The sequence below is a fragment of the Streptopelia decaocto genome, assembly GCF_964273445.1.
Source record: "Streptopelia decaocto genome assembly, chromosome: 1".
Classification (NCBI taxonomy): Eukaryota; Metazoa; Chordata; class Aves; order Columbiformes; family Columbidae; genus Streptopelia; species Streptopelia decaocto.
Window position 1 is genome coordinate 40,787,171 of NC_138663.1, and position 14,889 is coordinate 40,802,059.

At 41.7% G+C, this 14,889-nt stretch overlaps 1 protein-coding gene across 4 annotated transcripts in view; it reads left to right on the forward strand.

Annotated features, from left to right (window-relative positions):
• The first annotated feature begins 384 nt into the window (after positions 1-384).
• The window catches only part of EP300 (EP300 lysine acetyltransferase), a 64,484-nt gene continuing 49,979 nt past the window's right edge, over positions 385-14,889 (forward strand). The window contains exons 1-3 of one of the 4 annotated variants that reach the window (XM_082057139.1): positions 385-1,237; positions 1,527-1,639; positions 1,764-2,382. In XM_082057139.1, the coding sequence (XP_081913265.1) occupies positions 2,289-2,382 (94 nt within the window). In that variant the 5' untranslated portion in view covers positions 385-1,237; positions 1,527-1,639; positions 1,764-2,288. Of the gene's footprint in view, positions 2,383-14,889 lie in introns of all 4 variants that reach the window. The other 3 variants (XM_082057138.1, XM_082057137.1, XM_082057136.1) reach the window with 3 other exon arrangements.

The window sequence follows — 14,889 nt, forward strand, 5'->3', positions numbered from 1 at the left end:
CCCATGAGGGAGGGAGGAAAGGAGGGCAGCGGCGGGACAGACCCGCTCGTCCCGCCGGCCCCTCAGCCCACTGGGCCGCGGGCACCGGGGCGGAGCGGCCGCCTGTCCTGGGCCGCAGGTTACGAGCGGCCTCTCCCGGGCCGCCGACGGACACTTTTCGGCCGACAGAAAAGAGCGTGAGCGAAAACGGGAGGAGGAGCCTTTTTTTTTTTTTTTTTAATAGAAATCCCCTTTGCCTTTAAGGGGCGGAGCCAGGGCAGTTTGCGGAAGAGCCTGGCGAGAGACAGCCGCTGATTGGGCGAACGTGGTCTCGTGACGACGGCCGGGCGGGTCCACTCTGCTCGCCCCCCCCGCAGCACGCCAGCCCCCCGCGTTCCATTGTGTGCGCCAACGCCGCCGGGCCCCGCCCCCAGGCCTGGCCCCGCCCCCTTTTTTCTCTTGGCTCATTTCCGGCCGCCGCCGCCGCCGCTCGCTTCCCTCCGAGGACTCGGGAGAGTGAAGAAACAACAGCCGCCATTTTGTTTGTGTGTGAGCGACTGAGGGAGGGAGCGAGAGGCCGAGCCGGACGGGGCGAGCCAGGGGGAGGGCAGCGCAGAGAGACCCAGGGGCCCGGCCAGGGGACGGGGAGAGAAGCGAGGAGCCCAGAAGCAACCCCCCCCCCGCCCCGCGCCAGCCTGCCCGACCTCTCTCTCTCTCTCCCCCTTTTTTCTCTTCTCTTTCTCCCCGACTTCTTTCTCTCCCCCGCTCCCCTCAGCCCCCGCTCCGCCACACACGCCCCAGGAGCGGCCGCAGCCGGGCCGGCGCTGAGCGCCAGGCAGGGGCAGTAGGGAGCCTGCGCTCGGGCCCCGCGCTGCCTGCGCTGTCCCGCCCCACCCCCCCGCCGGGGAGCGCCGGGACCCCCTCCCCCTCCCGGCCATTTAACCCACCGCGAGGCGAGTCCCCCGCCTTCCCCCCGGCGTAATTTTTTCTTCTATTTTGTTATTTTTAATTTCACCCTCCTTCTCCTCTCGGAGGGGTCGCTGAGCGGCCTCCTCCTCCTTCTCTCCCCCTCAACTACCAACCTCTTCGCTTCCTTCCCCACCCTCGCAGAGGCGAAGAGCGAGTCCCCGCCGCGCCCGAACAGCGCCCGAGGTTTTTCTCCCTCGCTTTCTGCGCCCAGCGTAGCGGAGCCGGGGAGCCCCCTCCCTGCCCGGCGCCAGCGCCCGCAACCATCCTCGGCCGCCCGGGAGAGGGGAAGGTAGGCAGAGAGGGGGGGAGGGGCCGGCTTCTTCCTCCTCCTCCTCCTCGCTCCTGCCCCTCTGCCTGCGCCGGAGGGGGGGGCAGCCTGCAACTGAGAGCGAGAGAAAGAGGAAGGGGAAAGAAGAAGGGGGTGGGGGGGCAGAGAGGGTGTTGAAACCCGCCCCCCACCTTCCCATCCCGCGATCGGTGCTGCCTCCATCAGGACAACAACCCCTCCTCCTTCCCTGCACAACAAGATGTGAAGCGGAGACTCCTGGGACTTATCCTCACCCTCCTCATCCTTACAGCTCCCCTTTCTGCAGCCATTAGCGACGGGCGAGGAAGAAGCGAGTGGAGCTGGGGACCCCGCGCACGCCTGGCCGCTCCCCCCGCCGCCTCCCCCCCAGCCCTGTCGCTGGCGGTGGGTGTTTTTTTGCAGGGTGGTGTTGGAGGGGGAAGGAGCCGCTGCTAGAGGACGGTGATCTTTTTTTCTTTTTTCCTCCTCCTCTCCCCTCCTTCGCCCGCCTCCTTGTGGCGATGAGGAGGAGGAGGACGGCGCCGAGGAGGAAGAGGCTGATGGCGGCAGTGAGGAGGCAGCAGGAGGAGGAGACCCCCCGAAGGATGAAGAAGATGATGGTGGCAGTGGCGAGGAAGCACCAGCAGCACAACAGCCGGGATTAATTTTCCTGAAAAAAAACAAAACAAAACAAAAAACAACCAAACAGCACAAACCACCAGCTTTTTTTTTTTTCTTTTTTTTTTTTTTTTTTTGGCGGGGGCTCTACCTGCTCTTCTCATCTTCGATCAGCCCTTTCGCTTGGGGGAAGAGACCGCTTCGCTCCCCCCACCCCAGCTCCTACCTTCGCCCCGCTGCTCCGCTGCCGCCCTCCCGGAGCCCGAGGGGCAGAAAAAGGGGAACTTGGCCCCCTCCTCCGCCGGATCCTCCTCGCTCGTTCTCGGCCTTATTGTTGTTCTTCAGCCGACTGGGGGCCCGAGAAGAAGGTGAAGATTTCGGGGTTCACCCCCCACCGCCTCTCTGCTCTGAGTGATTGTCTAAAAAAGAATTAAAAATGGCCGAGAATGTGGTGGAGCCGGGCCCGCCTTCAGCCAAGCGGCCTAAACTCTCCTCACCGGCGCTCTCCGTGTCTGCCAGCGACGGCACAGGTCAGTCTCGGGGTCCGGGCCCTCCCCACCTCTCCGTGCTGCAATTATTGCCCCTTTTCTCCCCTCTTCTGCCTAAATCTCTTTCTCGCTGCTGTAACTCGTGCCTGCCTTCGTCCTTTCTGTCTGTTTCTCCCGTTTTCGCTCCGTTTGAACCTATTGGCGTTAATGGCATAGGGAGGGTGTTCGGGTGTTTTTGCCCTTCTGGTATTTTGGAAGTGATTGAAAGCAAAGCCTTTCAGTTTATATTGTGCTTTTGAGCAACTGCAGATAAGACTTAAAAATTTAGCATTTTCATGTCACAATAGGAGCTATTACTGAGCTCCTTGCTAAGCATATGCCTTTAATGCCAGTTGCAGAAATACGAAATAGTGCTGAAGATGATGCTTTTGTACACTTTATTGTTGAATTGCATGTGTACATTTGTACACGCAAATGTGTCTTGTGTCTTAATTATTTTGCATATACAAGGGTTTTTACAGCTCGTTTAGAAATGAGATTTCTCTATTTTCCCTTTTTCTTCTTACATGCAGTCTGCTTATTTGATTTATTTTTTACAATCCCTCTTACTCTTCCTTGCAGAAGGGTATCTAAAAACTGCTGTTCTGATTCAAATAGACCATCGACTTTAGGAAAAAACAGTTAAAACAAAAATCCAGATCCCAAGCTTGGAGCTTAAGATTTATCAAGATTCTTCTTAGAAATGAAATGTTGTTTCACCTTATTTGCATTAAGAATCAATATGGAGTGCAGTTCATCTTGCGTCTCCCATTTCTTTGCTGCGAGACCAAAATGTCTGAAATTTCCCTGTAGACTTAAGGGCTGTGAAGATAAAGGGGCTTCTCTGCAGTCCTGCAGAAGTCTTTGGTGATGCTGTGAAAGCAGATGGGAGGCTGGAAATCTTAGGTGTCCGGATCCCTAGCAAATAGTCACTGGTTGTACTGGGAGGGGAGAGGGAATAACAAAGGGCTGTTTAGCTTTTCAATGCTTCTTGCGAAGCAGATGAGTATTTGGTGTTATTTAGCTATGAGAGTACTTGATTACCTGTCCCACAGGAGTTTCTTTGAACTCACTTTTCATCTTTTTAGCCTCTGCTTTGGGAAACATAGGGAAAATAAACTTCTGTAGCACTATGAGATGCAGAGGAGGCCTCCTGCCAGTCTGGTGAGTGGTGACATTTCTGATGCCACCGGTGGTCTTGTTCAGTGTGGTTACAGCTGGCAAGAAGGAGTTGTTGGAGTTAAAAACAAAACAAAACAATCCTCATTTGACAGTAAACAGAAGGTTTTAGTAGGTGGTTTTTGGTCAATCAGTGGATGTGATTCTACTTGGAATCATCTTCAAAATTTTGGTTTTTTTGCTTTCTCTAGGTGAATGACATGTTAGTTTTGAACAGTTTGTTTGTACCTTGTAGAGATATTAGATAGAGGCAATATTATGTTGTAACTGGAAGACATGACTGTTCCTAATATCAACAGGTCTTTATTAAGAGAGTAGAAGAGGGTTGGAAAAGCTGCTCTTTAGCTAGAGCTGGTTGTTGGGTTTATTTGCTGGACTTAGAAACCAGTACTTTATTCAGTAGTAACTGTTTTTATGTTGTCTTGATGGTGGTTATCTTGCTCTGTTTAGGGAGGTAAAAGAAAAATGTATTTTGTGAGAGAAGTCCTAACACTTCAAAATATGGAAGTTAAAGATATGTTTTGATTCAGATGAACATGTATCTAAATTAAGATGTTTGTGATCAAATAAGGTTTGGATCATTTGTGAATGCATTTCAGCGTAACAGGTGTAGATTTTAACGGAATAGTCTATTTTAATTGTTACTTTACTGAGCCATTTAATAAATGAACTTTTTAAAGTTATGGTGGAACACTAGGGATTGTTGGACAGTTTCAGGAGTACACAACAGTGACTGAGGTTGTCATCACTTGGTAACTATGCAGAGGTTCATAGTGGTGCGAACAGTTTATGCTGCATAAAAACTATTAAAGAATTCTTACTCCTCTGGGGTTTTTTTTGTTGACAACTTACATGGATCTGGGACAGTTCAATTTTCTGTGTTTTTTAACATTATATCATTTCTATTACTTTATTTAAAGAAAATCAAACCTTTTAATTAATAAGCGTGTTTTCAGAGTTATATTTTTTCATTTGCTGCTTGAGAGACTGCAGCTTTTCTTGTCCCACTTTTGCTGTTGTGGGAAGCTCCTTTGAAGTTTACGTATTTTTTTTTTAACCTATCTGCTCCTTAAATTTGCTTTGGAATAGTGCAAGCAACTTTCATTAAGTAAATTCCACTTATAGAATCTGTTGTATTGCTCCCACTCCTTAGTTAATTATAGAAAATAAATAACATGGTGCTTATGTACTTACTCAAGCGCTCTTTTTAAAACTGTCAGATTCACAGCATCATTAGAGGGAAGGAAGAAAGTAAGAAATTCGCACCGTTGATGAAACTTTTTCCAGCACATGTGCATAGTGGATCTTTCAGTGTGTTTTGCTGTTAACTTTTGGACTCATTTCTTAATCTGAAATACTGCTTTAGCTTGTTAGATACCTAGAAACAATGAATATCTCTAGTTAACTTATTCCCAAACTTGCAGAAGTGTATTTATATTGAAGATGAAGTAGAATCTCTTAATTCACTCATGTATTTGCTGTAGACCTGGATGATACTGATGTCCTGGGCTTGGAATATGCTAAACTCAGATGCTGGTGGTTTTCTTCTATAAAAGTAGTAGGTAAAGATTGTCCTAATACACTTGATTTATTGGCAGCAGTCAAATACAGCTGCATTTCCCACTGTTGTTGCAGTGCCGCATCTTCTTCTGTCTTAAATGGTTTGTGTGTTCCCTGCTCAGAATTTGCATTGCCATAGAACTGTATTAGTGTAGTTTTGAGTTGCTTTATTAATGCCAATTGCTTCTTTCGGAGGGAAGAATAAGATAGACTTAAAAGGAGACTGAAATGTTTGTAGCACATTTTGTAATAAAGTTTATTTTGAAGTAATTTAGAAAGTCTTGGTATTGTCAGTGTTGTGTAGTATATTAGTAATGAATTTTTGAATGGTGTCATCTTTTTCTTAAATGTTGTGTAGTTGCAGAATAAGCTTCAGGAGCAGGAAGGACACTGTGGATTCTCTTAAACTGCCAGAGGTTTTCTACAACTTTTTTTTTTTCTATTTAAATGTTAATTTTGTTGCAAAGAAGAGTGGTAATTATAGATATATCTTGCCCAGATGTTAAGTTTTCTAAAGCTATTACAGCTCTATGGTGGGGTCACCTCTTGTTGGTACAGTATCCTTAGTGTGGGATGTGAGTTTGTGACACTGGGTGCTGGCACAGCTCTTCTGTCCCAGCATGGTTACATTGATGTAAGTACATTACATTGATACATTGATTTGCCAGTGTAGCTCATTTTGCTTACCTTTCCTTATTGGTAGAAACACTGTTTTGATATGTTGCACCTAGACTGACAAGACTTCCTTAAACATTGTATTAGCAAAGTGGGGTGCACCAGTCTATTTTTCCCCTAGTAACTCTAACAGAATAATTTTACTACAACCTGAAGAGTTATGTTCTTGACTAAATTAGTGGAAATCTTTCATAAAGATACGTTTTAGCTGGGTGCCTTAAACCAGTGATTTTTTTATATATATTTTTTATTTGTGAACCCCTTGATTTTTTTTCCTGCAGTAATGCAGGTGCACTGAAATTGCCATGTACAGGTTTCCGTGTGGTATATTCAGGAAGGGAGAGTTTAATAATCTTTTACAGCCCCCCTTTAGAAAAAACGTGTTTACTGCAAACTAGGAAAGTTTTTTGGGCTCCGAGTTCAGAACTGCTGTGTTTCATCAAGGAATAAAAATGGAGTATACCCTCTGCGGCAGCATGGCTGTACGGCATCATGTCTTTGGGTTGTTAGATCTGAAAATAGGATTTTTAAGTGCTTAGTGTTTCTGGCTTGCTGTAATATTGGAAGCCAGTTTTCTTCAATTAGTTGTCATGTGTTATATCAGAGATTGAGTTACGTATTTGTGGTATGTGTCTTAACATCCTTCAGTTTGCTATATCCAGAAGTCGAGTTTTTCTGAGTAATAGCATATCTTCAATCTCCCTTTCAGTACCCGTCTTTTTGTAAAGTCTATATGTTCCCTTTTTTTTTTTCTTCAGGAACTGCTTCTGACCTTTAAAACCTTACTCTCCCTTACATCAAAGGTGTAAGACTTTTAACGAAACTTCTCACCTTGACTACTGCAATTTTGACTGATACTCATCTTTTTTTTTTGTTCCAAATGTATCAGGATGTTTCTTTGCTCAAAATGAATCATATTATATTAATCTTATCTCGCTGTGTTTTCCAGAGGCATATGCACGGTTTTCATTTGTTTTTGGACAGCTATGCTGTTTTCCCTACTGTTTGTTTGTACTACTTTTAAAATTAAACACTTTTCACAAATCTGCTTTCTGGCTGATGTTTAAGACAAAGTTATTAGCTGCATTTAACTTAGAGCCATCAGTTAAAATATTTTTATCCCTATTGAAAACCACATTTTTCCCCCCAAGTATTAGTAATGAGAGCTGCATTAAAACATGGTTAAATGGATGGCATATACTGTAAATTGAGTATTGCAGTGATGGATGCTTGTGTGGCAAAAATGGGCATCTTTGCCTTGTAGCTGAATAGGTACTAGAAGTAACTGCATTAGGAGTACATGTCAGTTAAGATAGTTTAAGTCTACAAGATTTCCTTTTTTAAAAGTAAAGCAATCATTCATATGGTGCTTAGTAAATTTTTAAAAGTAGGTCTTGCAGACTTTTGAACCTCATAGATTTTCAAACTACTATATCTCTGCTTTTTTCCTCTACCCTTTCACCAAGTGGATTGTGTGTGTATGTACTTTTTTTCGGAGCAGTGTTATGAACCTTTTTTTTTTAAGGAAATATCCACCACAACACAAAACCCCATACATATTGTGATGTAAAACTGAATCTTGAGCACTTAGAAATAAAAAAAAAAACCTTTGAGACTTGAAAACAAGTTTACAGCTGCAACTTAAAAATACAGATTCAAAAGTTTGATATTGCAGGGAAAAGCTTTGTTGCTGAACTTGGGAATTTAAATCCTAGATTAAAAAACTCTACTAACCTATGCGTCTTGTCCCTCATGGTCCTAAAGTAGGGTTTGGATTTAGTCTAGAGAGTCCCTAGTTCAGGTTATTGGTCAGTTGTTTATTTGTAGAAAACCAAAGTATATCTGGGAATGGTGTAGTGGACTCTAAGGTTTAGTGTATATTTTTAGGGGATGTAGGTTTTATAAGGTACTACAGATAAAGGTTGAACTCCTACTGTAGGAATTCTGGTTTCTTGTACTATTACAACTTAGAGAAAATGACCTTATTAGATTTTAATTTTGTATGATTTAGTGAGTATTTCTTGCAAAATCTCTGTAGACTGTTTTATTATCTCCAGTCACCTCAGCGTCTTGCTTAGCTGCTTTAGCAGGAGCAGCCTTTCAGTGCCTGTTCTAACCATGTAGTGATACTAATTTAACCTTTCTCATCACCCGAACTAGTGCCCCCTCTGAGAGGGCTTGGCGAAAAGTCATTTAGATTTATTATTTGACAAATGGGATAATTTTGCTGTGTAGATTTCACTGACAGATAAACAATGCGCACCTGTCTCCAAGGATTTGGCTTTTCTGTCTTTTACTTAAAGTGTAGCAGCAGGCTGAAGTAAAATACATCTGTCTCTGTGTATGGATGTATGCACTGACAAAACATCTGCGGTTACATAGAACTTCAAGTAGAACTTGAACTAGGGCAATTCACAGAAATCCTCTCCCTGAGCAGTAAGTGACGTATCTGAAAACATGACTTTGTTCTTTTCCTAAATAGCAACAAGTTTCCTTAAAATGGATTGGCATATGAATGTAGTTAAAGTTATCTTAAAAACTTGACATGCTATATTCTTCTTCAAACATGCATTTCTTCCAACGCTTCTTGAAGAAAATGAGAAAAAGGAGTGTTGAATTCTGATGATTTCTAAGCGTAGTAACTTGTGGTTTGGTTGACAATGTCATTGTGTTTGTAGGAACAGCAAAGAGATGAAATAGTGGTCCAAACTAGGATTTGTACAAAAGAAGTGCAAGTCAGGTACAAGACCTTTCTATTATTGGTGGCTGTGAGATGGGGCAGAGAAAGATTTTGCTTTTTTCTATTTGATGTGCGGAGCACCTCTACTGCACTTTTTGTTGCATCTCTGTGAGAGATGTAGGTAGAGTTTTGAACTGTATGTGTTTGCTTGCAGAATCACGATTTTTTTTTTTTTTCTGGTTTTGTAGAACTCCCAACTAGAAGTGAATAGGTAATTTCTCTTACAACATACTCTTACTGTGTTAGTGAACTAAAATAATGTAATTCTCAGTTTTTTTTAGAATAGTAATAAAAAAAAAATTCTGGGAAAATGCTGGCATATGTCTTGCTCAGTACAAATTCTGCTGAAGCTAAACTGCCTTTTATGTATTCGTAATTTCAAGAACTGTAGGCAATCAAGATCTGCTGAGTTCTGGGTTTTGTTTATATATATTTTTGTACATAAATTCAGCATTTTTTATTTTACTTGGGAGTAATGTCGGCTGGACTCAAGTCAGTAATACTTGGAAAATGGACTTGACTTTTTGGTAATTGTATATACAGATTGCATCATTTCAAACTTGTTGTTAACTTGACAGTAAGGTGAACTTTACTCTTTTCTTGAAACTGACTTGAAATCACTTCTAAAATGAAACTGATTCAGTGTGTTTGTGCACGAGTGCACTTTTCCTAGCTGCATGTACCCATTTTGTGCCGACTAGCATAGCAGACCAGCAAGGCATCTCTAACTTCCCAGCACTGTGCGCACAGTGATCCAGAATTTATCAGATTCCTGACTGAAATACCATTCTCACTGTTTAATGATACCACAGACCAACAGTAGTTAACTTAAGGTGGTCTTATGGGAATTTTGGTGACATACATGGGGTACTCTTGGGAATAAGAATACTAATTTACAGACTTTTCGATAAAGATGAAGGTAGCCCAATGAAGTTTATGCAAATAGCAACATGTTCACAAGGGAATTATTAAATGTGTGACTTGAGCATTTTGGAATTAAAACTTCTAAACTTTTTTGTTTTATTGGAGTCATCAGTGATGCCGAAACTAGTACCTTTGCTTTGTGTTAGCTGAAAGTGTGAATAGGCAGGTACACAAACAACAGTGTCTCTGAAATTCCCCCTTAAGTTAAAATATTAAACGTACTGTGTTGATTCTTGTACCTAGTCTTTTCCATATGATTACACCACTTCTGTTTCTCTACAACAGCTACAATTCCATATTCCATTTAATTTTCACTATTATTTTCAGTGGTAAACACCTGCTATCATCTGTACCTCTAAACAGTGTTTTTCAAGAACTTTGAATATAATTATGAAAATGAAAACAGTTTGTTATGAATACAATTTTCTTCTGAAGTTGCAAAAAACAGAGATCAACCAAAGTCTACTAAAATTGGCATTTCTCTTTATCTTAGTTTGGGACAAGTAGGACTTAAACTTTCAGATTATTGAGACTTTGCAAAATTAAGAGCTGATGGTTTTGACACCAGTGTTTGATTAGGGGTTAGGATATCTTAAAATATTAAATGTGATGGGTCCTAAAATAGTCTTTGATAGAACACTTATGTTTATATTCGGTTGTTACAATTAATGATGAAACCATGTGCATTCTAGGTGGTGAATTTGAACCTTTTCGACCAAAAAACCCTTGCTTGTTTTTAATAATCGGTGCCTGAACTCAGGGCGCTACAACAATGTACTAGCATGTTTTGTGCCTCTGCGCTTGCTGTCTTCCAGGGGTTTTGAGTGTGTCCTTTTTAGACATGTTTTCTGCTTGTATCATTTGCAGTCTGTCTTCAAATTACCAAGTTTCTTGATGTGGTGAGCAAATTCAGGTCTTTTCTGGATCAGCGGGGAAACAGCCAGGGCTTCCGCAGTTTCTTGCAGGGAATAGAATTAATATGAAATTCCAGTGCTGAAGACTTTGTTACCCAAATAGCACACTACAAAATAAGAATTCCCAGTTGCTGTTGTGTAAGTAATAGTGAAGACCTCTGCATCACACCTCCACTTTGGGAGTGGGTGATGCTTAGGGTTACACAGGGACTGATGTCCTGGGGTTTTGGAAGCAGTATTTGCAATGGTGAATCTTGACTTCAGTATTTTAAGCTGATGTTGAATTTTTGCCCCTTTGTCTGGCATCAAGTTACTAGATTAATTTAAATTAACTCTACATTTTAAGGTAGAAAAAACGGTTTGGCAGAGTTTTTGCTACCATTGGGTAATTGTGGCTTCACAGAGGAGCTACATGAAAAGTCTTCTCCTGTAATGGGCTTTAATGGTAAGAAGACATCTGATCTCCAAAATGCTGTATAGCAAAATTCTCTCACACCCACCTGGTAGGAATCTTAGAGTTTTTGCCTCTTTCTCAGACATGTTTTTTTCCCCTGATAAAATTGCCTAAACATGTCTAGCTTAATTTTCTGCCATTGCAGAGGCCTTGGGAACTGATGACTTTCTTTATTAGCACTTTATTTCATGTCTGTGCTTCACCTTTGCTTTTGCATTTTCATGGATACCTGAAAATTGTCTTGTGAGAATGTGTCTCCTTGTGCTGCCTTTTTTATTTTTATGTTTTGACTTCTGGCTTTTTTTTTTTTTTTTAGGGCATTTCAGGCAATACATTTTAGGGCCTGTGATGCTGGTGCTTGACTGCTTGAACGGCTGGTTTCTCTGGGATATAGGTTGTATCTTCTAGGCACTTTCTCTGTTACGTTCAGGCCCTGTTCAATTCCTGGGTAGCTTTCCTGTCACCATGCAGGGAAGATACTGACCTCAGCAGCTTTTTGTTATTCTTTATCTGAAAGCACAGCAAAGGTACCATGTTTTCTGTGAAGTCCAACATCATCTGTGGCTCCTGTCAACCCTGTCACATGCATGCTTTGTATTCAGTGTCCTGTATTAAGCCTTGTCCACTTGTTTCATTGTGAACCTAATGACTGTGATATAATTTGATCCACTGATGTATTTCTGGAGCCCAGAAACATTTGTGCAGAAAGGTGACTGTTCAGCAGCTTTCTAATTTGATATGTCTGTGTTCAGAACATAATATAAATAGGGTGCAGGGACAGGACCTGTAAAGCCTCCTACCTCTGTAAGATCAGTAATGAGGTAACCACTGGAGTAAGTTGTTGTCTTACATGTCTGCCATGCCGGGTTCTTCAGGTGTCACTTTTCACATGACGCTGTTTCTTCAGATACACCAACTCTTCCTGGAGATTGAATGCTTGAATATATTGAGTGTGAGGGTACAGTACACATGAGAGTAAAAGTGTTCTTGATATTTTGTAGCATGTGGGCAAGTTCTTAGAAAACTAGTATTATTCACTGCTATGTATTTACTAGAACCAGATAATCTCCATATTGATAGAAATGCTTATGTTATTCTGAAAGGTGAATAGAGGTCTGTTGTCTCAATCCAGAAATGAGAAAACAACTGAATCATGGCTATAGGCTAGAAAGCACGCAGAAGAAACTAGCATATGCCACTTGAACCCACATGTGGCTTTCTTTGCCAAGTAGTTAGTGTGGGTATATTTTCCTTGCATTGTCAGAAATCTCTGCCTTGCATGCTTTGAGGGCTGTTTCATCACCGGTGCTGCCAGGTGATCTCGCAGTAAAACAAGCTTGAAATAACTACGTAGTAATTTGTTTGAAAATCGGCTGCTCTTAAGTCTTACTGACTTAAGAATCTTGATTGCACACTTGGACTTCAAACTAGTACAGATTCAATTTTGGTGCCAGGCGGGTTTCCAACCCAGGCTCTCAGTTTCTGTGCATCTTGCAGATCAGACACTGTCAAAGGCAGACTTCTTGGAAGTCAGTTCTTTGTAGGGTCCAAAGCTAAGAAAATAATCCGTAGGACGCAATACAGGTTAGGATACTGATTTTTGAAGTTGCTTTCTCACAGTTCAGGATGCAGTTCATGTTACTTAATCCAGTCTAACTGGACTGCCATTGAAAGAAACGGACCTGCTCCATCTACTGTCTTTTCTGACCCACTTTCTCACTACAGATCTAATGTAATAAGGGCAAGTCAGGCCAGTTTCTTGACTCTATAAAAAAGACTTGCTTAAGTGTTCAGTAGTGGTGCATTTCCTCAATGGAATTATTATATGCCTCTGCATGTTGAGACTACCTCAGGTAAAGACTTTCTAATTATCTGCTTAGATGTTGTTTTGTAGAGCAACTTTCCTTCTCTTTGCTTTGAATCGTAGGTGGCAGTAGCAATCTACTCTGTATCTTCTTGTTACCTATGGGAAGCAATACACTAATAATACTGTGAATAACGTAATGTGGAATCACTCTGTGCTACTCTATTGCGATCAGGATATAGCTCTGCCTCTTACTGCCTGCATGTTACTGGATGGTTTGGGGCTCTTAAGCTAGATGCTGTCTGTTCTGTTACATCCTGATTTTTTCTGTGTCTGATTATACTCTAAGAACTTGAGGGATTATGAATTGGGTAGACAAACCATTGCAGGACTAATCTGCCTCCTTCACCTTCCCACAAGCATTTTTTAGTAAGAATTTTTTGTGGGTATCCTTAATGAAACAGGCTGCGAGGCTTGCAGTGGACTCTGTACTTTCCATACTACTGGGAAGTCAATCAGTTCTATGAATGTTTATCACCATTGTCTTAAGCTATGCCTTTGGCTCTTGTTTGAGTGCATGTGCCATTATTTTCACGTGGCCTGAGCTGTCTGGACCAGCCTTGTCAGTTTTTGGCCACAGGTGGAACTCTCTACAGTGGTCATTAGGATATGTGTTACATGTAAAAGACTGTGAAATGGATTACAACTCTTGCCAGATACACACAAAGTCTTATTGATCTTTATGGTCTTTTGAGACTGTTCCTGTTTCAGTCCTGTGTCTGAAAACTTCTGCCCCCTGGCAGCTGACTAAAAATGTAATTTTCATAGTTGACCAAACAACTCTCAATTTTTGTTTTTTTCTGGTTTTGTTGTTTATCAGCTGGCTGAAGAAGACTTCAAAGTTTTGGTTTTGGAAAAGACTTACAAGACCAAACTTGCACCAGAATATTGCATTGTTGATATTTACTACTATGATTTTTGCTTGTAGCTGATAGTATTTTGTGATGAATCTTGTGTTGTGTATTCTCTAGGATTAAAAATCTGAACAAATTAGTTTTATATGGAAAGAACAATTTATGTTTTTTGATGTAAAGAACTAATCTGATTTGGATTATCTCACAAATACTTAGTTTTGCATTGGTGGTGTGTTTTTTTTAATGTAGCTGTTGATTTTTTTGTGGTTTGAGATGTTAATGAAAATAATTAAAAACACTTTGAGTTTTTATGATATTTTTCTTCCTGTTCACGGGTCTCACAGAATGACCAGGCCAAGGAGCTCAGGTAGCTTGTACCTGAATACTCCAGTAGGATATGAATGGGTAAGCTTTATAGCTGGTATTATCTTCTCATTTATGAGGAGGGAGAATTTCAAAAAGAATGAGATCTTCAGAGAAGCAGATTAATATTTTCTTGTGAAGAAAGATGAACAAATCTTTGTCTCTCAAAAACAAGAGTTGCTCTGCCCTTTTGCAGTGCTGTATCTGAAATAATCTCAATGGGTCTTTCTGAGAAAATGCTCTTTGATGGTGTGAAAAAAAAAAAAAATAGTTCTTCCTATTTAGACATTTACTGAACACTTGCCAGGTGGTTTTGTGAAAGGCTTGGTATACAATGCTCTGATCTCAAGAAAGGCAAAGTGGGGATTTTTGTTTTGGGACTCATCCTGTCTTGGGGACCCTGTCTGTTCAAGAGCACAAGCTTTTTCCCCAGGTACAATCACCAGACTGGCCTTTGAGCTTCGTGGGCATCTTTGCCCATACAGCTGTTTCCTGGTGTGCAGATGGGAGGTTGCTGTGTGTGCCATTATGGTTACGTTGTACTTACAGGGTTTGTGCTGGTTCCTGTTCTTTCCAGACACTTAACTTTCAATTTCAGTTTTGTTCATCATTAAGGAGAACTCTTTTTTTTTTTTTTTTTCTGGACACCAGACCAACTTGTGAATTACTGATTGTATGTTTTACTCCTTTCTCACTCATGGGCTGTTTGTCAGGGTATTAGCCAGAGTGTTTTATGGATGTAGTGCTTCAACATTTGCCTGTTAGAGTCATCCTAAGAGGCATCTTAAGGTGCTGTTGAAGCTGTTGTAAACTGTCATGTATTTTTTGGCTGCTTGCTCCATTTCCTTGATCTCCCCTCTAATTTGAGGATCTCTTCCACTCTAGCTCTTCCCATGATCATCCATATTTAGTTCTTCAGCTAACCACTGAGCATTGTAAGTTGTTTTGGGGGAGTGTGTGTTTTGAGAAGTCTACTGACACAA